Genomic DNA, 25,583 nt, shown 5'->3' with positions numbered 1-25,583 from the left:
TCCATCTTAGTAGAGCAGTATGCATCCGGGATGTTACATATACAAGAGCTACTCTCGACTTAGCAACAAGAAATCCTACAGCTACTCTAGACTATTGATTGATAAAATACTTTAACAGTTTGCAAAGACCACAGGGAAGTACAGTTCAATACAAGGTCTGTTAAGAGGATTTTAAACCCAAGAAAGCACTATGGCTTGTTTCCAATGGGGTCCTTTGTACTCATCGAAAACAGTAAACAAACGAAACTAAGCAACAAGAACTCCTACAGCTACTCTAGACTAAGCAACAAGAAATCCTAAATTTCTGCTCTGAATAGGCAGATGTGAAGTCTGACCTGAGAGTCACGTCCAAGGGAATTGTCCTGAGCAGCTTGCCGTAGGCCTGCCGCACCCTCACAGCTGAGTGCACCAGCTGTACCCGACATACATCCACACACCTGAGACAAGGAACACACACACACACACACACACACACACACACACACACACAGAGCATGATGAGCAAACTGGACAACTACCTAATAGTGTGCGCTATCACAGAGGCAACACCACATGCGTTTGGGAACTTCTCAAATTTGAGTTCTCATATCTATAAATGTGGTATCAAGTGTTATCAATAATGTTTCCACAAAGGATGAGGCTGCTCTGGTTAAAACAAAGTCACCCCAAAATATTGTTTTATAAATACTAAAAAATATATTTTTTTGATCGATTCACTGCCAGCATTGGCAGTCCGAATGTGGCCCCTGCAGGGGTCAATATTGACGTTGACAGTAACATAAAGAGCTGTATGTCTGTGCTCTTACCTTTGCAGTAGCTCTGTGGACAAGGATGAGGACAGGACCTGAAGGCTGTTGCAGGTCTGAAGGCAGACTCCAGGGTCTTCATTCAGGGCTGCAGGAAAGACGAGGCAAAGCTCAGACCGCTTCAAATAACAGCACAAATCCGAATCCAGTTAAATGAAATTGAACTCAAAGTAGTCCTGAAGCATATCGTTGACATAGCCAAATCTAAATCATTCAAACAGGAAGAATCACCAGCACTCAGAAACACAGAAATATCCTTTAGGTAGATTTTATTTAAGTAGTCACGGGCAGCATACGTATGCCTGCCTCTCTCTTTTACGAGGGAGCCCTGTTCAGTGTAGCAGCAATACAAAAGTTACAATTCATTAAACACTTAAAATAATTTAAAGAGAGCAACACAGGCATAAGAATAATTCAAATAAATTCAATAAAAGTTACCTAAAGGACATTTCTGTGAGTGCTTGTAATTGTTCCATTTGAATTAACTCTTCTGAACGTAAAGAAACCACTTATTGAGACTCGACTTGTGATCGCATTCGTTACAAGTAGTCAAAATGACACCATTATCTTGTATTTATGTCATGCCTTCTGTTGGCCGCCTCACCATTAGCCAGAAGGCCTTTGCAGAACCTGTTGAAGGACGGCAGAGAGAAGAATGGCACGTAGGTATCACACTTCTTCATCAGTACCGAGATCTCCTGGGCCCATGTCAACAGCAGCTTCCTGCACAGTGATGACAGCACGCACAAACACACACTGGCTCAGTATTGACTTCTGATGGCTGCATACCAATTGTGGAAGCTTCCAACGTGAGTGGCTTTGTGCCTGTGTTAAGTAATGTCTCTGTAGGGTTTTATATGCATCAGTGGGTAAAGGCTGGGCGATATGGACAATATCTAGTAAGTCTCATATCATAATATTGATCAATTATATTGTCCAGCAGTAGCAGTTGGTGATGTGACTCATTCCAGTTGTGGAACCGTAGTTGCACCCAATCTTCTTATCATTTCAGTTCATAATATATGGGACCATACAAGACCATAGATAAGAAACAGGTAATAGCTCAAAATAAAGCACGCACATCCACAGCACATTTAAAAAGTCAGGTACTAGGCAGAAGAAAACATCACAAGTCCTCCAAAGGTATAGTTTATTACCACCCAGATGACATTTTGAGCCTGGAAGCTCTTCCTCAGACTTTTGTTTAATTTGCAAGTAACAACGTGGTAGCTATTGTATGGTAACCTTTGTGCGTGTGTGTGGATCTGTCACAATAATTACATTATCGTCTAATCACAATTATTTGTGTGACAATTAATCGGCACGTAAAATTTCTGAATCGTGATAGCCCTATGTGTGTGTGTGTGTGTGTGTGTGTGTGTGTGTGTGTGTGTGTGTGTGTGTGTGTGTGTATTGTACCTGGCCTCGGGGTAGAGGTGCTCTCTGGCCAGCAGGCCTCCCAGCAGGCTTAGCAGCGTGCTGAAGTGCTTCTTGGTTGCCGTGGTGACAGTGCTGATGACGGCGCCGTCGAACAGCGACGGAGACGAAGACGACAGGCTGGAGGAGATGAAGTGGTCGTGTCTGCAGACGGACAGAACAGAGCAGCTTGGTACACTCGTGGTGAAAACGGCAGTGCATAACTATAATGATGGACCGGAGGCTCTTAAAACATTTTCATTTCAAGAACCCCCAAATCGATGCATTTGGCTGCAGAACCCAATCTGGAAAAAAATCGTGCAAGGAGTCAGGGACCCCCAAAAGAGATTTGTGTTAGATTTTTTTCAACATTGTTCAACATTTGACAATTATTACATTTTTTTTTTTTTTACAGATGATCTACAACAATCTCACAACGCATTGTTGTGTTTGAATAGCCAAAATAGTTAAATTGGTTAAACCGACTTCTATGCTAGTACGCTAGCTGGGGACACCCTGGAAAAGTGGGGGTCCCCCACTTTGACAGCACTAAATAGACAGACTTGCTTTAGGACTGGTGTGTGCGTTACCTGGTACAGTGGGAGTAGAGGGTGTAGAGTACAGCGTACTGCACAGCAGGGTGGTACACCGCCAGCTCAGAATGCACCACCATCAGGTTCTGACTGAGCAGGGCAAATACCGTTGGGGACAGAGCCCACATCTAACACACAACAGAGACACAAGCTGCTTAAAAATGTCAAGAACCAGAGAGAAGGTGGTGGCGTGCTGTATGGTGCAATAGTTGATTGAACAAATCAATTTTAATCAATTAATTAATATAACTTCATAATTTAATAATCTATCCCTATTTTGGTCAGGTAGGCAAAAAGGTTTTGAAGAAATCCACAAATAGTGAAAATAGTCAAGTTTCACAATTTTTGCATGAAAACATTGTGCAGCAGTACAAGCATAAAATAATGCTTAAGTGGTTAATCGATTCGTTGATACATAAAGAATTGTAAAAACAAACGCGCTTCTCTATTATTCAATTCAAAAAATCTAAAAAGTAATGGATAGAATAATTGCTAGGGCTGCAACTATCGGTTATTTTCTTAGCGTGTTGGCATCTCACCCCAATCAGGGAGTTCTTGGTGTTTCCGATGGTGGTGAGAACGTTGAGGTTGAAGATGAGGGTGAACTGGGCACGCTCCGGGGACAGTGTGAGGGAAGAGAATGCCGGGTGCTGGATGTCGGGGCAGGGGCTGACGGGGGTCTGGCCGCCGGTGTCCAGGGAGGCCATCAGGCTGTCCAGTGCACACGCCATCTCTCCCAGCACCAGCTTGTAGGCCGCCTCCAGGGTCGGGATGTTCTTGAGGCTCAGCAGAGCCTGGTACACACTGTGGGTGGCCGACATCACCTGTTGCACAGACACGCACGTCAGGAGGGCAATTTTTAGTAAGTACGGAGTGACTATATTTAAACACTGGTTATCAAAGTGGGGGCCGCCAGAAAGCGCCAGAGGGGACAATTGGAAAAGGAGGAAGTGGGAGGAGGGGAAAAAAGGAGAAATACCCTACAAAATAAAGTTTTTTTTTAAATCAAATTAAATTTGAGTAAAAAAGTTATATCAGAAAATGTGTGTGCGAGTTTAACCACTTTCAACCTAGCAACTCTGTTTTGGGCATGTCATTTTTGTCCAAATGTTGAAAAACAGCAATGCTTAATTTTTTTTGCCTGGCTTATAAAACCATTTGTCACAAACATATATAGTGCAGTGTGCACACATATATATATATATACACACACACACACACACACACACACACACACACACACACACACACACACACCTCTTTCTCCCTATGGAAGCGGAGTTCTAGTAGCTGAGAGTTTGGTGCCAACAGTTTCTCCACAAATGATGCAGGTAGTTTGTTATTGATCTGCTCCACAATCTAAAACAAAAGAACAAAAAAAAAAAGATAAATCAAAACACCCATGTAGACAGTAGCACAACAAGTCAAGGACATATACATACATTCACATGAAAGAACAATACTGGTAGACATGTTGAAGCTTTTCTCCCATCTGTGGTTTGGGATGATAGGAATAGACCAAATCATATTTACGGGTAGATAACGCCGGCAGCGTCGCATTGGAGCAGTATTATTAATAAAGCTTATTTCTAGAAGAACAGGACACTTATATCGTTATTGACAATTTAGAAATACATTATTTAGTTCTAAATATCCACAGGTTGACAAACTAGACATAACTAATGTTCTGGACAGTTTATCTTATATTGCGTAAATATCCAACACAAACAAGACGAGGACAACTGCAGTCCTTACGAGTCGGACCTCAGTGTACAGTGTGCCTGGACAAGATGACGCCCCAGTCCTCTCATCGATTTCATATTGCCTGATTTATGCTGTGGTTGTACCAGCTCAGTGGCCTTGTGGTCAGAGTGTCCGCCATGAGAATGCCTGGCAGGCCGGGGTTCAATCCCCTGTCAAAGTCATACCAAAGGGGACTCACTCTTTCATTGGTGCGTCGGCCAGGTTGCGCCTAAACCCTAACCTTTGAATCCTCCCCAAACCAAAAACTAAAATGCCTTGTCGTCAAGACTATAAAATGGTGCCCAATATCTCCCTGCTTGGCACCTCATTACATTACATTACATTACAGTCATTTAGCAGACGCTTTTATCCAAAGCGACTTACAATAAGTGTATTCAACATAGGTAGGGAACGAAAACTACTAATCACCAGAAGTTTTAAGTACATTTCCTGCAAAAACAAGCAACCAAGAGTATACCTAGCGCTAAGGTAAAAGTGCAATATATCAGCTACCTACTTTCTTAAACAGATGAGACAAAAATGGCAAAATCAAATGAGCACGAGCTAAAACAAATAAGTGTATCGACTAAACAAGATCCAATAAAACAATACAAAAATAAAACAAGAGTTCGTACAACTAGTTAACAACAAGTAGGCCAGGCAAAGAGGAAGGATAGTGTTTCCTGAAGAGGTGGGTTTTCAGCCTGCGGCGAAAGATGGGCAGTGACTCTGCTGTCCTGACATCAGTGGGAAGTTCATTCCACCACTGTGGGGCCAGAACAGAAAAAAGTCGTGACCGTGTCGATCGACCAGAAGGACCGTTGAGTGGCGAGGGAGTCAGTCGCCCCGAGGTGGCAGACCGGAGTGGTCGGGCAGGGGTGTGGGCATTGACCAAAACCCGGAGGTAAGAAGGAGCTGTTCCTTTCACTGCTCTATAGGCTAGCACCAGGGTTTTAAACCTCAGCATCAAGGGTTGGATTGGGGGGGTATGTCTTTATGACATACTACTAGCATCAAGTCCAGGGGGCGGACTTGTACATCAAGCGGCCTCCACTACAGAAACAGGAGATAGGCTCCTGACCAATGGGTCACAACATGGCTCGGAAATCATTGGTTCTCAAGGCTTCGTACTCATACTTGGTTGAGCATCATGTCACGCACGGAAATTGCTGATCTACAAGCTCGCAATGCATCACATCCTCGCGATGCATTGTGAGCTTGTAGATCAGCAATTTTTTTTAACATGAAACACCGGCTTGTAGATTGCTATTTTTGCAACAGATTAATTTATACAGATGGAAACATATTCTGACGATTATTCAAAAATAATTGCGATTGTCTAAAATAATTGCGATCGGGCGATTATCATGTAATAATTGGGACAGGAACAAGGTCTGAGGACAACGTGTAGAGAGAGAGGTCTTACCAGGGTGAGCAGGCCGAGCACGGCCAGGCTGTAGTCAGAGCCACAGGCTCTGCAGGAGTCCAGCTGGTCCAATCCGTAGGCCAGGACGGCCTCCGTCAGCGGGGTCGCCGGCTCCAGACTCACCAGCAAAACGCTCACGCACTCGTTGCCCGCCGTGAGCACGGCCTCCGAGAACAGAACTTGCTTGGCCGTGGTCACGCAGGACAGCACTCTGTTCAGAACCTGAAGGGAGACGCAGTCATGTGATGTTTTAAATTATTTGCTAGATTAGCAGATCTCGGAAAGCCATCTCGCGAACATCTATGCCATAGATCTTGCATTATTCTCCTGTCAAAGCGGGTCCTGTCAAAGCCCCTAATAACTCTCTCAGTGCCAATGAAATAAACAAATATGTTCATACTGTGCCAGCAATTTCTTTAAAGTAAAAAAAAGTGCTCAGGAGCCGAGATACAGCCTTTTCAGTAATAAGTTAAACAAGATTCGGATAACAATATCTTGGGTTCTGAACATTCTTTACCATTCTTTTTTTTTTTTTACTCGAGATAACTCGTTCTTGGCACTGAGGGCATTCAGAAAAAAAATCGGGATAACTCGTTTTTGGCAGTTAAGTTTTACAGTAGGCTGAAATAGTCAATACTATTAGTAAGTATTACTACTTAGTCAATAGAAAAATTACACGAGCCATCACACTTTAGTGCCCAGAACCACAAAGGAGGTCTTTAAGGCTGTATTTGACAAAAAAAATATGAATATGAAATGCCTAACCTGACCGTTTACAAATTCTCAAAGGCCAGTCATCTGCATATGACCGATTGCATTCCACTCTCTGCTCCAAAAATAACATCCATGCCAACTATATACACATTAATCCATGACATTCCATAGTCTGAACATGTCGGCTATGTGCCGGGCTGCCGGCAGGGTTTTTTTTGGCCTTACGTCTGTAATGTAGGCCTCTGTAATGGGGGGGCCTCTGGAGGGGTTGAATGCCGATCCGATGCTGCGCACCACCGTGCTGAACACCCGCAGCAGAGCCGCCAGCTTGGGCAGCGACACCGTGGGTGGAGGGATGTCCTCGTCCAACGCCTCCCCTGAGACCACATGGCTCAAGTCCTGCCGGGAACAGAGAACAGGAATGTCTGATTCATACTTGGTTGCACCTTGTGTTAAAGGGGAAACCACTCATTTTCAACATTGAACTGTACAAGGTGTACTTTTGGCTGAGGGGGCGGAGACAAAAGTACACCTTGCGTATGTCACTGATCACATGAACTCAATCAATTATCCAGTTCTAGGCAACATAGATGGGGGGGACTTTTTTTCTTATTTCCACACAACAGCTAAGGTGTATTAAAGACATGGTTCAATGTTGAAAATGAGTGGTATTCCCCTTTAAGCACGGAAAATAGCCAATATGCAAGCTCACACAGATTAGGCCAAGGTAAATACTGGAATATGTTTCACCTTTTGTGAATTTCTTATGTGTGTGAATGTTTTTCAAATCTTTTTTTTGAATGAAGTAGATCGCTTGTAGATCGCGTGATACAATTGTACGACTAAGTATAAATCTGTTTAAATCGTTAATGTCTGTATTTGTTTTGAAAAATGGATAATCAGTACATGGAATCCAAATCACGTCAGTCACGTGGCAACTGAGAGCTTTGATACATGGGCATTACCTCTGCATAGGCTTCCATGTCTTCCATGAACTGACCCAGCAAGGTGGTGGAGAACTGCAGGTCTGACACCCAGAACGGCTCCAAGCTCTGCAGCCAGCCTGGACACAGACAGAGACCCTTCAGAACATCCAAAAAGCTCAATAACAACTTAATTAGTCACCAACGTGGGTAAAGATGTGACTTGGTAGGGTCGGGTGGTGAGGAATAGGAATGCAGACAAAGCTATAGAAGAAAGAAGAAAAGATTTGAACCCTCAATAGTGCACACACAACTCGACATAAGGTTGTGGGATGCATACTATGCTAAAGCACTTTCATTTTGAAAACGTCAGTGCCTTTCAAATAATTATCGGTATTTCAGCGATGTCTCCAGACTATATGTACAATTTAATATGCAAACTAGAAGTTATGTCCATAACTAGACCAAGATACATGATGAATTTGTTGAATTCAAATCATGATTATTATTATTATTTTTTTCATAAATCAGAGCCTTCCTCTGTCATTCTACACTGTATGCTAGAATAGAGGGTATGCGTGTGACATCATCATCAAACCCAGAAGTTATGCAGGAATGCCTACTGAGTGGCAAAAAACTATTTTCTGGCCTTGAAACGCATGCCAGCAGTACACATAAAAAACATAAAAGTCCTATCTGATTGCATTAAACAACGTTAAACTCACTTTGCATGTTGCTATGCCACTCGATTTGCCACTCGATGTGCTATTCACTTTAAGCATGCGCATACCCTCTATGGAAATCACTTACCACTAAAACAGATTACGGTTGTAGGATACACAACTGACCTGAGACTTGCTGAGTGAGTGCCTGTTTCTGTGTGAGGTCAATATGCCAGCCCACCAAGATGTCCACTGTGTCCTGTAATGGGGAAGTTAAATCAGACAGATACATTTTTGACAACTGCTTGGAGTTTTTACCACTTAAACCCTATATACTTAGTTGACCGGAGTCCCCAAGGGCTCTACACTCCTCCCCCGCCCCCCCCCCAACTACAGTAAATATCTTCACCAAAATTAGCAGATCTGCAAGCTCGTAGCATCAGAGATGTCCGCCTACTGACATGTCTGGTGACATCTACATTAAATTAAATGGGATAAAACTGAGTGGAAACAATTCCGAAATTAAAAAAAGTAACAGCTTAGGTTTGCTAGCGCTGGTTTTTCTCCGCTGCCCAGGCCGATTCCTTCAAGTCTGATTTTCCCCAGACATAAGTAGTAGGTGGAGATCTCTTATCGTCTGGCTATGTGAGACTAGGTAACAAATGTGGTAAAAAAAAGAATCATGCAAAGATAGGAGGACAGAAAGCATATAAAGTAAACCAAAGAAATGCTGATTGTGTTTGTATGTGTCAGAATTCCTCAAACTTGACACTTTCTGTGTGAAAATTAGCCTAGCGTCGGGACTCACTCTGAAATTGGTGGTGAAGACAAGCGGGTTGCAGCGGGCCACCTGCAGGATGCACTTGACAGCCTGACACAGCAGCTCCGGTGTGTCCAGGTTCTCCAGGATCGACTGTAGGCTGTTCATCACCATCTGAAAACACGACATGCTGTGAAAGCCCTGCGTGGACTGTCCTTTTGATCATCTGCATTTATTTTGTGTAATTTGTTTTCGAGGGTAACAATGTACAAATCAGCCTAGCTCTAGAAGGTGCTGCAAGAATAATTTGCGTAAACAATGTGCAGTGACTGTGGTTGGAACGTCCAATTTAGAGGATGACGGCAACATTGCTGACATTGCCAGATCATTGTGGAAGCCAAGAATTCATCCACCGATGCATGAAGTCTGCCAAGACATGATGCACGAAAGCAAGTCTAGTTTCAAGTTATATTCTACAATTATATAAAATTGCCAATCTCCTCAATGATGATTAGATAGAGAATAGAAAGTAAGTCTTCATGAAGGCAGCGCTGGCTATCTGGAAAACGGTATGGTAGACTTGTCCAGCAATAATTAACATTTACCCAGGCTGGCATCAATTTCAAGTCCAGGCGAGACTTATTTTTCATGAAGACATTTTTGGCTTAGTGTCTAGTCATTACAGAATATAATTGCTTTCAGGGAAATAAAACCATCGATCAGTTTCCTATTATGTGAAAATATAAGTTTCACCTCTGTGTCCAGGACTTATTGTGCTACTACTTTAGAAATATTCCTTGTCGGTAATGACCTCTAAATAGGCCATATGCCAAAGCAATTAGCATGTGCAGCAGCCAACGACAAGCGCACAGGCCACGTCATCTTCCTCAACGCAGAATACAAATTAATGAAAAAGCATTTGGCATTTTCATGCCAAATGCCATTAAGAGTCCCCAGAGCCGTTACGACATCCTCATCTTTGGCTCCGGTTACCTGCATGACAGGCGAGAACGACTTCCTGTCGCCGGCGGCCTCCAGCGCGCGGTACACTGCCACCAGGTACAGCAGCTTGACCTCGTCGCGACCGCAGGAGCTGAGCTTAAGGAAGAGCCACTTGAAGATGCGCTCCGCCTCGTAGCTCAGTGCCGCGCACAGCAGGCCCAGGCAGGACGCCCCCTCCTGCCGCAGCTCCCACAGGAGCTTACTGCTAAAATAAGTGTGTGGAGGAGAGAGGAGAGTGAATGTGATAAAGAGACGATTCAGGCTCAGGATGAACCACTTAACCACTTTTAACCCCAGCATCCCTTACGTGTAATTTGCTCACGTTGGGGAGCTTGTAGACCGGCTATTTTTTTTTTTTCCCCTCTTTAACCCATTCAATCTGGGAACGCATCTCTGTCATTTTAGATTTCTTTGGCTATTCAAAGATAGCAGATATACAAGCTCATAGCGCGGCACTCGAGTGCCGCGCTATGAGTTTGTAGATCTGCTATTTTTGAAAAATAGTGAAGATCTGTAGAAATATTTCAATATAACATTTGTAGAATATGTTGTTCCAGGGACCCTCTAGAGGCAAAGATTTGAGTTACAAATGTTTGCTTAAAAAAATATATATATCCAAAGATTATATACCCAATTTTTCATGATTTTTCAAAAAAGTAGCAGATCTACAAGCTCATCGCTATGAGCTTGTATATCTGCTACTTTTGAATAGCCAACGACATCTTAAAATGACACAGATGAGTTCCCTTCCCAGTCTTAATGGGTTCATTATTTTTTGGCAGAAACAACAGGCACCCTTTATTTTAGCAATCCACGTTCAACAAGTTCCGCTGTGAGACACATACAATGAAGTGGCTCCGATTGTGTCATGACAGAGGGGGCTCTTCCGCTTACCTCTCGTTCAGAATGTCATTCAGGGTGCTCAGGATGGTATCCAACTGTTTCACCAGGGCCTGTGGGGAGGACAAAAACACTTGATCTCATTTGACAGCTGCGTGCGTTCGTGTGTGTGTATGTTGTCCCACATCACCTACCACCTCCAATCTAGAGCCTCGATCGGGGTCTAAAAAAAGCCATGTTATCTAGGGCCAGCCTGAGAGGCGACAACACAGTTGGCAGGGGTGGGGGGCGAGGGGGTCACTTGATGGTAGAGCCAGACTGGCCAGAGTTTTGAGTCCGATGCCGATCCCAATTTTGGAGCCCACCGATGTACCGATGTGTACATTTAACTACACATTGATTATTTGAACGTCGTACTACATGTTTTCGTGTTCAATGTTTTTTTGTTTACTATACTTGAAGGAACACTTCACCCATTTCCAACTTATCTTCATATAATTAGTCCTCACTAATGCTCATTATAATAAGGTTCATTTCTGTCTACTCTCCGCGTCTCAGGGGAGGGCTGTTGACAGTTCAGAAACCTGCCAATCATTGACATCATAGGTAGGCAGGTTTGATCATTTCAAACAAGATTTTTTTACATTTTATATGCAAGAACAATGGTCTCCATTTCAGCATGCTAACTTTCCAGGAAGAGAAAGGCTGTGGTTTTCTTTAGTTTGGAATCCCAATCGATTATGTCATTGGTATGCAAGGTTTCTGAACCGTCCATAACCAGATGAAATACAGAGTTGGTAGACAAAAATGGTGCCATCTTATAATAAACATTTTTGAGGACTAATTATATGATAAGGTTGAAAATGGGTGAGGTGCTCTTTTGATAAAAAAAAAATTGTCGGCTACATAATTGCAGATCCCAACATCAAAAAAAGTATACAAATACCAATTTCATGCATATTGAATACACAATGTAAAACTCTCATTGGAAAGTGATTTGGTGAAACGTGCCTTTCTTGAGAAGTACTGACCCAGTACTACAACTGGATGTTAAATAAGTCAGTAAACGAGGTAAGTTGACTGTAAATTCAACTGTGGCTTTTCCCCCCCAACAGTTCTAAAGGAATATAATACCCTGCAAAGGAGCAGTATATGCAACGTTATTCTACTGAAGCAATATCTAATTTGACACAATATATATAATGCGGCGTGAGTTTGTTAACCACTTTCAACATGATGGCATCCCCATTTTGGGCAGGTTTTCAAAAACAGCAGAAAGAAGCCGATCTACAAGCTTATAACGTGCCGCTTCGCGTTGGGACTGAGAGCATGTAGACCTGCCATTTTGTACAATTTCTTTTAAAACAGGGCTTAAGTGTTTTTTAGCGTATGTGAAAAACAGACGTTTTATATTATGCTAAAAAGAGGAAATGTGTGTGAAAAAGGGCAAACTGACCACTTTGTTTTCGGCATGGCCGATGAACTCCTTCATTTGTTTGAGGGTGCTCAGCCTGCGGTCCCTGTCATCCTCACGGGACACGCGGCGCAGGAGGTTGGCCAGCCGCGACTCCTCTGAGTGAGCCATGCCCCTATCTGCAACCAACGGGACACAATGCAAACACACAGTGTTAATTTTGACAGCAAATTTTGATTTAGTTTAGTCATAGTCCTTTGAATAAGATTTCATTTAGTTTTAGTCATATTTCAGTCATCTGAAAAGGTTTTAGTTTTAGTCGACTAAATATACAGTTGATTTTTGTCGACACAAATGTATTTTTTTGGCAGGCCTTGATAGCATCATAATGCCTTATTTTACACTTGGTTGCATGCTGAAAATAGCAGCTCTACAAGCTCACATCACGTCGCGTTGTGAGCTTGTAGATCTGCTATTTTCAGAGCGCAACACCCGAGCGCAACCAAACATACAATGACTGGTCTTTTAGTTTTACAGGATCTCTTCTCCACTAGTCCCTCTCGATAACATTTTAGTTTAGTTTTTATTTGTTGATGAGATTGTCAATATATTTAGTCTTAGTCATCATAGCTTAGTTTTCATTTAGGAAAGGTAGTCGACGAACATTTTGCGTCATAGTTTTCATCGACGAAATTAACACTGCAAAACGCATACAATTACATTATGGTCATTTAGCCCAGGAGGACCTTATCCAGAACACTTATAATAATGATGAATGAGCAGGTCTCAATGAGCTCGCAACACAGGAGGGCACAGTCACAGACAGATGGAAACAAACGAGGACTTTTCAGACATCATTCCAGCCTAATTTATAATCCATAGCACGACATTGGCGCTTGCCAAAAAGATCAGTTCTTCTTGGCAAAGCAGGACCTTGTGTGATCGAGTATGAAGTAAGCTTAATCCATTCAATCAGGGAACTCATCTGTCATTTTCAGATTTCTTTGGCTATTTTTGAAAAATCGTGAAAATGTGTGCGAATCTTTGAATAGATTTTTTTTATAAAGCGAACATTTGTAAAATATTTTGTTCCAAGGACCCCCCCAGAAGCAAAGATTTGAGTTACAAATACTCGCTTTAAAAAGACTTGCGCAAATGTTCACGATTTTTCAAAAATACCAGATCTAAAAGCTGAAATCGCGGCACTCAGTGCTGGGCTATGAGCTTGTATATCTGCAAATAGCCAAAGAAATCTGAAATGACAGGATGTGTTCCCGGATTGAATGGGTTAAAGGGCCATCCACACCAAGAATGACCATAATGATATCTATAACCCATCTGTGTCATTTAGCAACATACGTTTTTCAGAAAACTGAGGATTTAGAAGGCATTTTGTTATCTCCATATTCTAACTTCGTAAATTAACGCCCTACTTCATCATATCATACTACAGCGTCACACAAAAGCATCAAAAGTAGCAGATACTTTACTACTCTTGCCGTTTTTTGAATTATAATCAGTTTTGGACATAATGAGGTTTCCACCCAACAGAGATGATTTGTAGAATCAGCCTCAGGTCTTAAGGGATAAATACGTGGTTTTAAAAATCACACCAACTCAAATGGATTGGATGCCGGAGTCCACGGCACAACAGATGCCGGAGTCCACACCACAACTATAACTACGACAGCGGCGAACGTTACCGTTAAGTTCACTTTCTGAGTAATTCGATTAATGATGGAAACACTCGCAGCCAAAATGCAAATCCAATCCGAACATACTGGGCATCACGTTCAACACATCACTCACGTTCACAAACAGGTTTACGTAACGTTGTAGTAGTTCATCCGTATGGATGCTCATTGCTCACATCATTATCATTTTAGCGGTGGACGGGCCTTTACTCTAAGCCAATGGCACTGCCCCAAGGATTCCTTTCTTCTGTTCATAACGCAATTTACTGGGGAACCTTTAACCATACTACCTTGAGAGCTCACAGCTGTACAAATGTACATCACGATACCTGACTTTTCCCAATTGTGATATACACTGTAGTGGCTTTTCACCAAATTTGTGGCAGATGTCATCGGAAATATCAGTGATACGACTCAGTGACACCTAAAATGTGGTCAAACCACATTTAGAAAAAAGATGACGTATATAGCCATGTGCCATTTACTATCTTAGATCTGATCACTCCAACTTGTAACTTGGCTTCCATCTCAGTTGGGAACCCTTCATAATTAAATACGTTTTTGATTGCCAGCTCGAAACTGGGGGTATGGTACAACTACCAGTTAGCTAACGATTTCATTAGGAGCACTATAATATTGTTATACATTTCTCTGGACATAAAAAAACGAATAAAAGTAGATCATGTCTTATCAGTTTCTTTGAACAAATATTTTATATAACTACAGTCTACAATCAAGATGTCACATGAGGTTAGTAACTTCCTTAAAGAATCCAGTAATTGTGAGACAAATTACATGGTTGTGAGCATGGAAGGCATGGCTATTGTACTGAATCCCCTATATGTGGCTGCTACAGTATGTGGAACAATGACATTTGGCCAGACATGTCCTTGGGCAGTTTGAGTTACGATGATGGCCAACAATAAATTTGATTTGTTTCATACCAACTGTTAATAGCTTGGGGTCATGCGAGTTTGAAAACATTTCCTGTCCCGAGTATCAACACTCGTCAACCCAGTGAAAACCTCGGTCCCGTTCCCCTGCCCCATTTTGGAGGCGGTATTCAAAGCACAACCACAGACACTCCTATTTCAATAGCACGTGTTTAACCCATTATGGTCGGTTCTACAAATGCCTTCTAAATCAGTAGTTCTCAAACTTTTTCGTGGCAAGGACCACCAAATGGATGTATTTGGCCATTGCGGACACCGCCCCCCCCCACCCCAGCTGAAAATCCAAACCAAGAAGACTCCCAGAAGAGAAGATTTGTGTTTTTAAAAAAATGCTAATTTAAAAAATATATATATATATATTTTCAAAAACAGCAGATGTACAAACTCGCAGTGCGGCACACGCCCTGCGAGCTTGTACATCTGCTATTTTTTTTAGGACCACTGTTCTCAATCCTAAGAGTGAAATCTAAAATGACACAGATGCCTTCCCGGTGGGATTAGACTCTCGTTGTGCGTTTCAGACCGACAAACATCAAAGTGCTTGACGCGCCTCACCAGGCGAAGGACTTACCCTGTGATTTCCTCATGTCCTTTGAAGCTAAAGCACGGTTTCCATGCTGAAAAGGGGTCAAATCCGGCGTCACGTCATTGAGCCTCAACTCTTGCCCCAGCGGCTTCCAACCAAATGTAGTATCACAGAGACCTCCGCCAGCTTCATATCCACCTGCGCGAAAACATGTTGGATTACACTGATGTGGTATAGTCGTGTCGTTAAGTCAAGAGTAAGACCATTTCATCATACATGTGGATTGTGGAAACTCAATGAGGAATCGCCCTGCACCCCTACTTTCCCATTCAGGACACCCAATGTATGTGCCAAGCCTGTAGAGAAAACAATATTGAGATTACAGACAGTACATGTCTTAAAGACAGACGGCACTAAAAAACACTCCAATATAGTTATCCAAGTACAACATGCAAAGGCACGTTTTATTTTTGTAAAACCACCTGCTAACCTCGGGGAAATTCCAACAGTAACTTTCAAAGCGTTATATACACTGAAGATTTTAACACTAGTACTGGTGGATACTAGTAAATACCATTAGAGGTTTATCAGAAAGACAGACTCGAGTCTCTTGACAAAACATTTTTCAATTAATATCATGTTAGTACTCCAAATAAGATAGGTCATATTACAGATCGCCCCCAAATTGTATGATGTGCAATCAATAATAGTCAAAATTAAGCACCTGTGAGGCGCCTAAGAGTTGAAAGACTGTTAACACATGCTGTTCATGTTTAACACCATGCCATCTTTTACCAGCTCAAAGGAGTGTCTCTATGCTACAAGATTGACTACGGATGTTAAAGACAGAAGAGAAAGATAGCAAGTGACCCTACATTTAAAAGCTTCCAAATGAATACTACTCCTCTCACCCACGCAATCTACAAATGATTAGTCTATGAATTATAAGTACTATCTATCCCTGGTGGCCACAACAATCTCGTAGTTCTCCAAAAGACTTTGACTGATTTCCCAAATGCCTACAAATAGGTTTTCAGTGATTTCCCAAATGCCTACTGTAAAGTTAGCTACCAATGCCATAAAGTCCGATTCTGCACGAACGGTGTGTATCCAAGTTGCTTAGTGAGTAGTATAAGCACAAGACATTAATGCAACATTTTAAAATAAAAGCATCAGTCCTAGATTTGAGCTTTTGTGTGCGTGAGCCATTAACAAGCATGTCACCAATATCAAGCTGCTGTCAAAATGACCACGGTGCCTGTCATGGATCATTAAGAAATATGCGTTTCACAATTAACACCTAGCCTCGTCTAGCGACTAGATGTTACATTTAACCACGATACCATTATCCTATACTGACAATTGAGAACCTCACTTTTTGAGTGCCTTGACATCATGGTACAACTGTATTAATATTCATGTACAATTCAAAGCTACGGTTAGGAATTTCACATTTGCAGCCAATCTCCTCGAGACCTGACGCTAAGAGATGTAAGATTATCGAGTAGCCACCCACTTGCAGTCAGTTCTCCACAAGAAAGGTCTTGACTTTGGCTATCTCCTATGAATCCAGTCCACACACCACAGCGGTTTCTGCGTAACTAAACTACTTCCCTGAATGCCTAAACTATTTTCTTGAATATGCTGACAGGCACTTAACACGCCCTTTCATTTCACCCACACACACTCTTTATTTTAGAATATACAGTATACTTCAATAAGCCCCATACATCTTTAATCACATGAACCCTAGCATACCCATTCTGTGCAGGTCATAATAATCGTGGAGTGATTTGGAGTAATCTACAAGCTCACAAGTTGCTGCAAACGCTTGTAGATCGGCTATTTTGGCCATTAACGTACAACAAAGTATACAGGGTTTAAGTGGTTACTTAACAACCCATTAAGACCTGGAACTGTGTCATTTTTAGATTTGAGCTAAAAAGCATTATTTTACACTTTGGGCTATTCAAAAATAGCAGATCTACAAGCTCGTAGCGCGGCACTATTTTTTAAAAATCGTGAAAATGTGTGCAAATCTTTCAATATATATATTTTTAAAGCGAACATTTTTAACTCAAATCGTTGCTTCTGGGGGTCCCTGGAACAAAATATTTTGATGGGGGTCCGCGGCCAAATACATATAATTTTGGGGGTCCTTGACATGAAAAAGATTGAGCACCACTGATATAGAAACATACGTTTTTCAGAAAACTGTTGAGATTTAGGAGACATGTAGAATCGGCTTCAGGTCTCAATGGGTTAACCACCTGCATCAATTTAATTTTATTATTGCATATAGATTATTTTTCTTGTGTTTTAGTCTACTCATTCCACCTGTGTTTACCATTGTGTAAATAATTAGACTAAGGCACAGTGCTCTGCGTGTACAGTAAGTCCACTTTCCCTTTCATTTCCTCAGAAAGATGAAGTGAAAATGCCACTTTAGCTGAAACAACACAGCCATAAACCACACCTCCTAGCTTTAGAACACTGGGCAAACACTTTAGGGCAGTGGTTCTCAACCTGTGGGATCCCAGGGGGGTCCGCACATGATTTTTTGGGGGGGGTCCCCAGATGACAGCAAAGTTACAATAAGACCATTACTGCATCAAAAGTAATCAACAAACTATACTATAAATACTGGTCAAACATTGGCCAAATTGTCAAATAATATAAGAAAGAGGATTTCTGGGGGGAAATAGCCGATGTACAAGCTCACAGCGCCTCTTGTTGCGAGGCGCTGTGAGCCTGTAGATCTGCTATTTTCAGTTTCTCTGTAACCGAGTCAAACTAAATGTAATGCCTCAACAAAGGGTGGGGGGTCCCAAATTCAAAAATGATTATTTTGGAGTCCACAGTATATGAGTTTGGGGGGTCGCGGCCTGAAAAGGTTGAGAAGTGAACCACTGCTTTAGGACACGGTCACACATACGCTTCATAGGGCTGCACGATTATAATGAGCACTATTGATAGCACGATACTTTATCAGAGATTATTCATTGATTTTAGTGACAAAGATATTTGCATCACTTAAACATAACACTGCTTTCACATCCATGTTGTACTACACACATTCCTGCTAAGGTACAATAATGTTTTTTATCATAATAAAATTGGCCCTTATTCACCAAAACAATATGCATCTTCTAGAATAAATATTAACACTAAATGAAATCAACAGGGCACTGCATTCACTTCTACATTGTACAGACTTATGTAGTTTGTATTCACTTCAGTACATCAACTACAAGCAAAATATAACGTCTATCAATCCATTAATTGTACCTGCATGATGGATGTGAACAAAACTCTTTAGCTTCACTAGTTTATGTTTTGTAACATCGGAAGGTAAGCGGCTCAACTTCATATTGATACATTTCATCATACATTGATTCGCTTTGCAGCGGAGCGTTCTACGGGCAGAGCACTTTTAAATGTCAAATCATGTTCATTTAATTGTGGGAAGCTAAAATTGTGAAATGTCCGGTACGGGTTAAATGTACACAGGATGTTGCTGTGAACAGCTGGTTTTCATTCTAGACATCCAAATTAGTCCAAGTCATTTGTCCACATATAAGGGACTAATTTAGACCTGGGACAACAGGTGTATGCAATTATGTGGTAACAGTGGCGGAGCATCCGGGGAGGCCAGGGAGGCGGCCGCCTCCGGGCCCGCGACCCTGGAGGGCCCGGGCCGTCAGATAATTAAATCGGTAAAATCAGCCAAAAATAAGAATAACAACAACAACATAACCCAAACCTAACCCTACCCCTAAAACCGAAATAAAGTGACAAAAAGACCCCCAAAAAGTGACCGAATCCGCCCAAAACCAGCAAAGTTTTGCGCGTTTTAAGTTCTCTCTTAAGTTGGGGTGTAAAGTCCACACTTAGACGATATGTTAAAAATAATTTAGTTTGAAACTAAGGCAGAGTCGATGATTGGTTGCACCACAGAGACGTAAGATTCATCTTTGCTACACTGGTTGAGACTCAGTCATCAACAGAATGAACACAGTCGGGCTGACAATCTGTGAAGGTTGTTGCCTAATGTAGTGTAGTTATCACAAACACGTTTTTCTTATTACATTGACACTAACCAAATGATAATGCTAGGTTAGGGGTTCATAGAAGTACTTAACATGAACACTATTCTGGTCCTTATTCTGACTGACCTACAAACTTGTGTGCCACATTGGGAGCTTTTAGGTCCCGTTTAGACAACGCTCTCTAGAGAAAACGTCAAAATAAAATATCAGCCGTTTAGACGCCAACGCCAATTTTGGGGGTTGGAAATTCAACAAAGTGAAACCCCCTTCCAGAGTGGAACATTTTGGAAACGCTCCGCCTCGCGTCTCAGTGTAAACATGCAATACGGGAGAATCGGCAAAACGTGTGACGTCATGGCTCACGCCGCATATGCTATTACATCGGTGTAAACAAACAGCTGTGATAGGAAGTAGAACGGAAGTGGTTACACGCATGCGTGACTGGTCTATCTGGCAGCGCGTCACACCGCCACCTAGCCACCTGCCATGCACACTATTGGCAAGAAAGAGCCCAGGGGAACTCCAGTCAACTAAATAGGGCCTTGGTTGTCAAAGTGGGGTCCGGGGAGGGGGTCCCCAGCAAAATTAGTTGCTTAGCGTCACAATCATTTTAACCACTTCAACCATATTTTATAGTTTGGCTATTCAAAAATAGCAGATATACAAGCTCATAGCGCGGCACCGCTATGAGCTTGTAGATCTGCAATTTTTGAAAAATCGTGAAAACTCTTTGAATATTATATATTTTACAGCGAACATTTGTAACTCAAATCTTTGCTTCTGGGGGTCCCTGGAACTAAATGTTTTGAAATGGGGGTCAGTGGTTTGAGAGGCAAAGATATAGGGTTTAAGTCAGCATCAGCTTGATTCTGAACCTGTGCAATAAAGACCTGGCCTGTTGTCCAGGTCAGCATCTCCGATGTGAAGCACCTATTGAGGGGTGACGCACTGGGTCAATGGGAGTAAAAAGCAGCAGCAGCTCTCACCTCCGTCATGGAGTGTGTCTGTGGCGGCGTAGGCATCGCTGTGCGGCGGCGGCGGCGGGGTGTCAGGGTGGTCCAAGGGCACCACGTTGTAAAGCGCTGCTGGGCCGAGGTCTTTCACACAGTCCTCGCTGGCTGACACACTGTCAACTCTGGGGAACATCATGGGACATTTGTGTCACCATTATTTTTATTGGAGCTCACAGAAGTGTGCCACGCACACAGTCGCACACACACACCAGTCCTTTTGTGGTGTCGAACCAATGGCAAAGAACACTAAAAAACGAGACCTCGAAGGAGGAAGCTTGTCTGTCCGAAACGTTGGCTTTTTAATAAAATACGCTATTTTTCAATAATACTGGCATTTTAGCTACGTGTGCAGCCACTTAGTTTTCACTGTCATTTTATTGCACACCACAGTAATGTTATGAAATTGAAAGTTTATGTAATTATCATTGCACAAATGTTTAGTTTTTAAAATCATAAGAGACTTGAAATAAGTGTGTGTGTGTGTGTGTGTGTGTGTGTGTGTGTGTGTGTGTGTGTGTGTGTGTGTGTGTGTGTGTGTGTGTGTGTGTGTGTGTGTGTGTGTGTGTGTGTGTGTGTGTGTGTGAAATAGGTATCCTTTCAATTGTGAATAGTATATCCTCAAATATTAGTTAAACACTCCCTGGCAAGGCAGCAAGGCATGGGGAAGCAATAAGATGCTTGCCTTCTAGAAGTGGAGAAATCATATATTTCTAACTAAGTGTTATCTAAAATAACACTGACAGTGAACTTAAAGCCAATCAAAAACATAATCCAAATACAGAGTTGTAGTTTGGACTTTGGAGCTCATGCATTTAGATCTGTTTCAGTTACCAATGCCCTACAAATCCTAAATGACATTTGTAAATGTAATGCCAAAATGCTACTGTGGCATGAGTAGTAGGAAACAGGCAAAACACAATGAATCATTGTGCATGGAAAAAATGCAAAGTTTATTTGACCAACAGCTTCTAGCAGAAATTGTATTTCTTACACTGCCTTGAATATAAAAAAATGACCATCAAGCCCTATATAAGTACTTAGTTGTATGATAGCAAAATAGCTGCTCTACAAGCTTACGGCATGGTAGCTTCAACATCTTATTTTCTTTTGGAACATTTTTTAAATAGGGCTGCCAGGGTTTAAGTGGTTAAAACCCTGTGGAGGACACTAAGGACAATTTAATAGTACGATGGAGTGAATGGAAGGTAAAGATTATGGGTTTAATGGCTCTTGTGAAAACCATAAGACGTGATTTATTATTATTTTCATACCCATCAAACCATCCAGTCAATTGACACTTTGAGGAGCACACGGCGTGCCTGTGTGGGAGGGTACTGTCATCAGCACATAAAAGCTTCACCTCAAGATAAAAGCGATTGCGCACGATAACAGCATTGTGTGTCTAATGGCAATTAGCTACCTCACCCCTTCCTTTATTTTGACATATACTTTATGCCAGGCAACGCGCTTTAAAAAGAGGTCAGACTAGACAACCTATTCAGTAACTAAAAGCTATGATGTGAATTTCATTCAGTCATTTCTTTCAGTAAACAAAATGACGAGAAATTATTTCAGTGGGTGGAATATTTCCTTTCAAAAGGAAATATTCACACCATTATCTCATATGAAGGTGCGTTGGACAGTATCAATTGACCATTCAGGAAGAGAGAACCTGCACACTGCTCTTGCTCCGCAACCTAAACATTAAGGATGACATTTCGGTCCTGCTGGGCCTTCATCTCGAGTGTCTTACAGAAATGTTATTATCATGATCTTAATTAAATAATAATCCAGTCCTTCTGTGTTCACATGTATCAGACTCCGCTGTGGGAAAGGGAGTGACTCTCACTGATTGACTGTGACCACAAATGAAATGTCAGTTTAATAAACTTGAGAGGCTGCAGAGCAAGAGCAGTGTGTGGGTTCCCTCTTCCTGAGTGGGTGGAAAACTGAAAGTATTCTCGCAGGCATCTTCTGCTTGTTGGACTTATTAAAACAAAAACAACCCTCAATCAATACCCACGTACAAACCATGCCATGTGTTTTCATGAAGTCTACAAGAAATGCTATTCTACCAATTCGGTTGTGTATGAATTCTACACAATGCCCTTCCTTGCTCACAAATTAAAGCTACTATAAAAAGGGCCTTGGTGGATGTCCAGAACAATCTTTAGTTAGCTTAGAAAACAGCATTTACAGCAAATGCACTCTCATTCCCAATCTTTATGCTAAGAGAGAGAGAGAGAAAATGGGCTTTGGTCTGTTCTGTTGCTGTCCTAACAGTGGTTGTTGAGCAGGGTGGTGTCTCTCACATGGCCTAGAACGGACAAGATGCAAAGGATAGGACCGTGACGTCATAAAGAATCGTTATGTTTTGTGAGCAGACTGTATACTTGATCGTAAGACCGACCCACTCGACAAAAAACATGCGTATTTCCAGCTAATAAGGGGGTTTGGTCGTTGATTAACGCGCATCGCCGCTTCCCGATGAAAACACGTCATTTGATTTGTACTCGAGTCGAGTGTGTTTTTGACGTCGAAGCGCAACATCAGTCCGAGGCACTTCCGCTAGACTACGCCGTCACGTCACTGACGAATCCTTGGCCAGTCTCGCTTCTAGCTCATGCTAGCCGGACGGCTAAAGCAACTAGCAAGCCAACACAGTCAACAAGGCTGTTTGTAAAGCTAACAGCTAACCAAATAGCATAGCCAAGTACAGCCGTGCCTCTTTCGGTGAAACGCGCGCCGTCCCTCCACGTCAAACTAGAGCCTTATGTAAATTATTATCCCTGACTAAAACCAACACACACAGCTAACAGTTAGCTACCGTTAGCTTAGCGTACGTTAGCAAACGTGTCAGACAGTAGTACTGCTACACAGCATAGCAGCATACATTTAGCTTCATAATGCTAAAGTTAATGTTCTCCCCTGTTGGAAGTGAGTGAGGTGAATGTCTTATGTCGACAGGTTAATGTAAAGAGAACCGTATGATGATACGAAACTACAGCAACACGTTCATCTGGACGATAGTTATTGTATGTTTTCTTTTCTGTCTTGTCTGTATTTTATGTCCTTTTTTAATGCTGACCCTGGGAGCTGAGCTCCAAGATTTCCTAATGCATTCGTGCAAATGGCAAAAAGTCTATTCTAGTTAATAAACTACAAGGTAACGAGACACGAGGGAACAACACGTAGTAGTTCAACGACCAGCTGGTTCACTTTACAACTACTTGTGCGTTCCCTCGTCTTTCGTTACAGATTTGAGGGGAAAGACTGGGAAACAACCTCAAATAAAATGGGGGGTTTTCGTTCACATATCTGGACAATTAACGATAGGTAATACATTACCAGGTATAGTAACGAAACACGAGGGAACACCACAAGTATTAACCTACAAGCTGGTTCAAAGCTTGTCTTGGAAACTACTTGTGTTGTTGTTCCCTCGTGTTTCGTTACACTCTGAGGGGGAAGAATGTGAAACAACCTCAGATAAAATGATGTTTTTTTGACGCTCAACATCGCTTTCTGACATCCAGTGGTGGGAAGAGTACTCAAATTCTTTACTTAAGTAAAAGTACCAATACTGCAATATAGAATTACTCTGTTACAAGTAAAAGTCCAGAATTCAAAATGTGCTTGAGTGAAAGTACAAAAGTATTGGCATCAAAATGTACTTAAAGTACCAAAAGTAAAAGTACTAAATGTTTGAAAATAGCCCATGTATAAAATAGGGCTGAAACGGTTAATGTATGTTTCATAACATCATAATTTATATCTGAAAAGTAACTAGTAACTAAAGTTTTCAAGTAAATGTAGTGGAGTAAAAGTACAATATTTGCCTCTGAGATGTAGTGGAGTAGAAGTAAAAGTACTGGAAATTGGAAATACTCAAGTAAAGTACAAATACCTCAAAATTGTACTTAAGTACAGTACTTAAGTAAATGTACTTAGTTACTTTCCACCACTGCCAACATGTGTTGCCAGACCAAGACAGTGAGACCCCCAGAATAAAGAGGTTGTTGTTCCTCCGGCCCCTCCGGAGCCCGGGAGGATCCCCGACGTGTTCCCCAGCAGTGTGACCCGTGGTCGGAGGTACCAACCTGGGCTGCCAATCATTCCAGTTCCGCTGCAGGTTGCTGTGGTGGTGGGCGCCGCTGAGCCGAGACCCGAGGGCTTTACGGCTCATTACCTTCAAGATAGGGACAGCATGACCCGCTTCTCAACGGGAGTTACTATCCTGTCCTGAAGCCTGTTATTATTAACCCCCCAAGAAAGAAGCGCGTCTATTTTGCGTCCATTAATCGGTTAGCTTGGTAGTGCTAGCTATATGCTAATGTTTTGTACAGGGGGGTCGGCCCTCTTTCTTTTCTCTTGCACACCCGCTCCTTCTTCTTTCGATTCGCGTGAAAGCCGGGCAAAATCTTCCCCGCGGTTTTATAACAGCGCCATCTGTCCGTCGGTCGATGAACTTGGGGAATCAATCCAGCACGGGTTTGACTCTTCGTTTAATAAAAAAAAAACAAAGCGTGACATGAATCAATGAATCATATTTTTCATCTGTACTATTGCTTATCTGGATGGTGTACTCGGGTCAGGAGTGGCAAGTTTTTTTTTCTTCCTCACATGACTGAGGGATGCGGTTGCCAAGCGACAGCATCGTGAGTGGGAGTGAGAGGGCGACTGGAGATGCACAGGCTCAGGTTGCTTCACTGGCTGCTGCAAATATAGAGGAATTTAGACAAGCAATCTTTTAAAGATAGATAACAAATGTGTTACACAGACACAAAACAAATGTACACTGCGAACAATTACATACCTTCCGTCAACCACATTACAACTATTGTGTCAGGGACCAGTGAGGATATTAAACTCCAGTTTAAATGAATCTGGGAATGGACACATCTATAGGTCTGATTATTAAACAACGCATATGATGCTGTCGCTTATAGAAGCCTTTAGGAGGTGAACCCACATATCTGTGTTGAGCAATGTTTAGACCTATATCTTGCTAGATGGAAATAAATATTAATATAATCCAAGGTCAAAACA

General features: G+C 42.0%; 1 protein-coding gene across 3 annotated transcripts in view; it reads right to left on the bottom strand.

Moving 5' to 3' along the window:
• Nucleotides 1-24,903, bottom strand: part of smg1 (SMG1 nonsense mediated mRNA decay associated PI3K related kinase) — a 66,317-nt gene extending 41,414 nt beyond the window's left edge. The window contains exons 1-18 of one of the 3 annotated variants that reach the window (XM_084072298.1): nt 24,635-24,903; nt 20,508-20,656; nt 15,518-15,670; nt 12,342-12,478; nt 10,940-10,998; nt 10,037-10,250; nt 9,092-9,217; nt 8,470-8,542; nt 7,664-7,761; nt 6,924-7,097; nt 5,985-6,206; nt 4,073-4,174; nt 3,355-3,639; nt 2,813-2,943; nt 2,226-2,387; nt 1,411-1,529; nt 807-894; nt 336-437 (exon numbers count right to left, since the gene is read on the bottom strand). In XM_084072298.1, coding sequence (XP_083928424.1) covers nt 336-437; nt 807-894; nt 1,411-1,529; nt 2,226-2,387; nt 2,813-2,943; nt 3,355-3,639; nt 4,073-4,174; nt 5,985-6,206; nt 6,924-7,097; nt 7,664-7,761; nt 8,470-8,542; nt 9,092-9,217; nt 10,037-10,250; nt 10,940-10,998; nt 12,342-12,478; nt 15,518-15,670; nt 20,508-20,656; nt 24,635-24,720 — 2,480 coding nt within the window. In that variant the 5' untranslated portion in view covers nt 24,721-24,903. The remainder of the gene's footprint in view (nt 1-335; nt 438-806; nt 895-1,410; nt 1,530-2,225; nt 2,388-2,812; nt 2,944-3,354; nt 3,640-4,072; nt 4,175-5,984; nt 6,207-6,923; nt 7,098-7,663; nt 7,762-8,469; nt 8,543-9,091; nt 9,218-10,036; nt 10,251-10,939; nt 10,999-12,341; nt 12,479-15,517; nt 15,671-20,507; nt 20,657-24,634) is intronic. The other 2 variants (XM_084072299.1, XM_084072300.1) reach the window with 2 other exon arrangements.
• Nucleotides 24,904-25,583: the final 680 nt, after the last annotated feature.

This window comes from Gymnoscopelus microlampas (genome assembly GCF_963454915.1).
Source record: "Gymnoscopelus microlampas genome assembly, chromosome: 11".
NCBI lineage: Eukaryota > Metazoa > Chordata > Actinopteri > Myctophiformes > Myctophidae > Gymnoscopelus > Gymnoscopelus microlampas.
The sequence above is the reverse complement of the archived record's forward strand: the minus strand, read 5'-3'. Positions and strand labels throughout refer to the sequence as shown.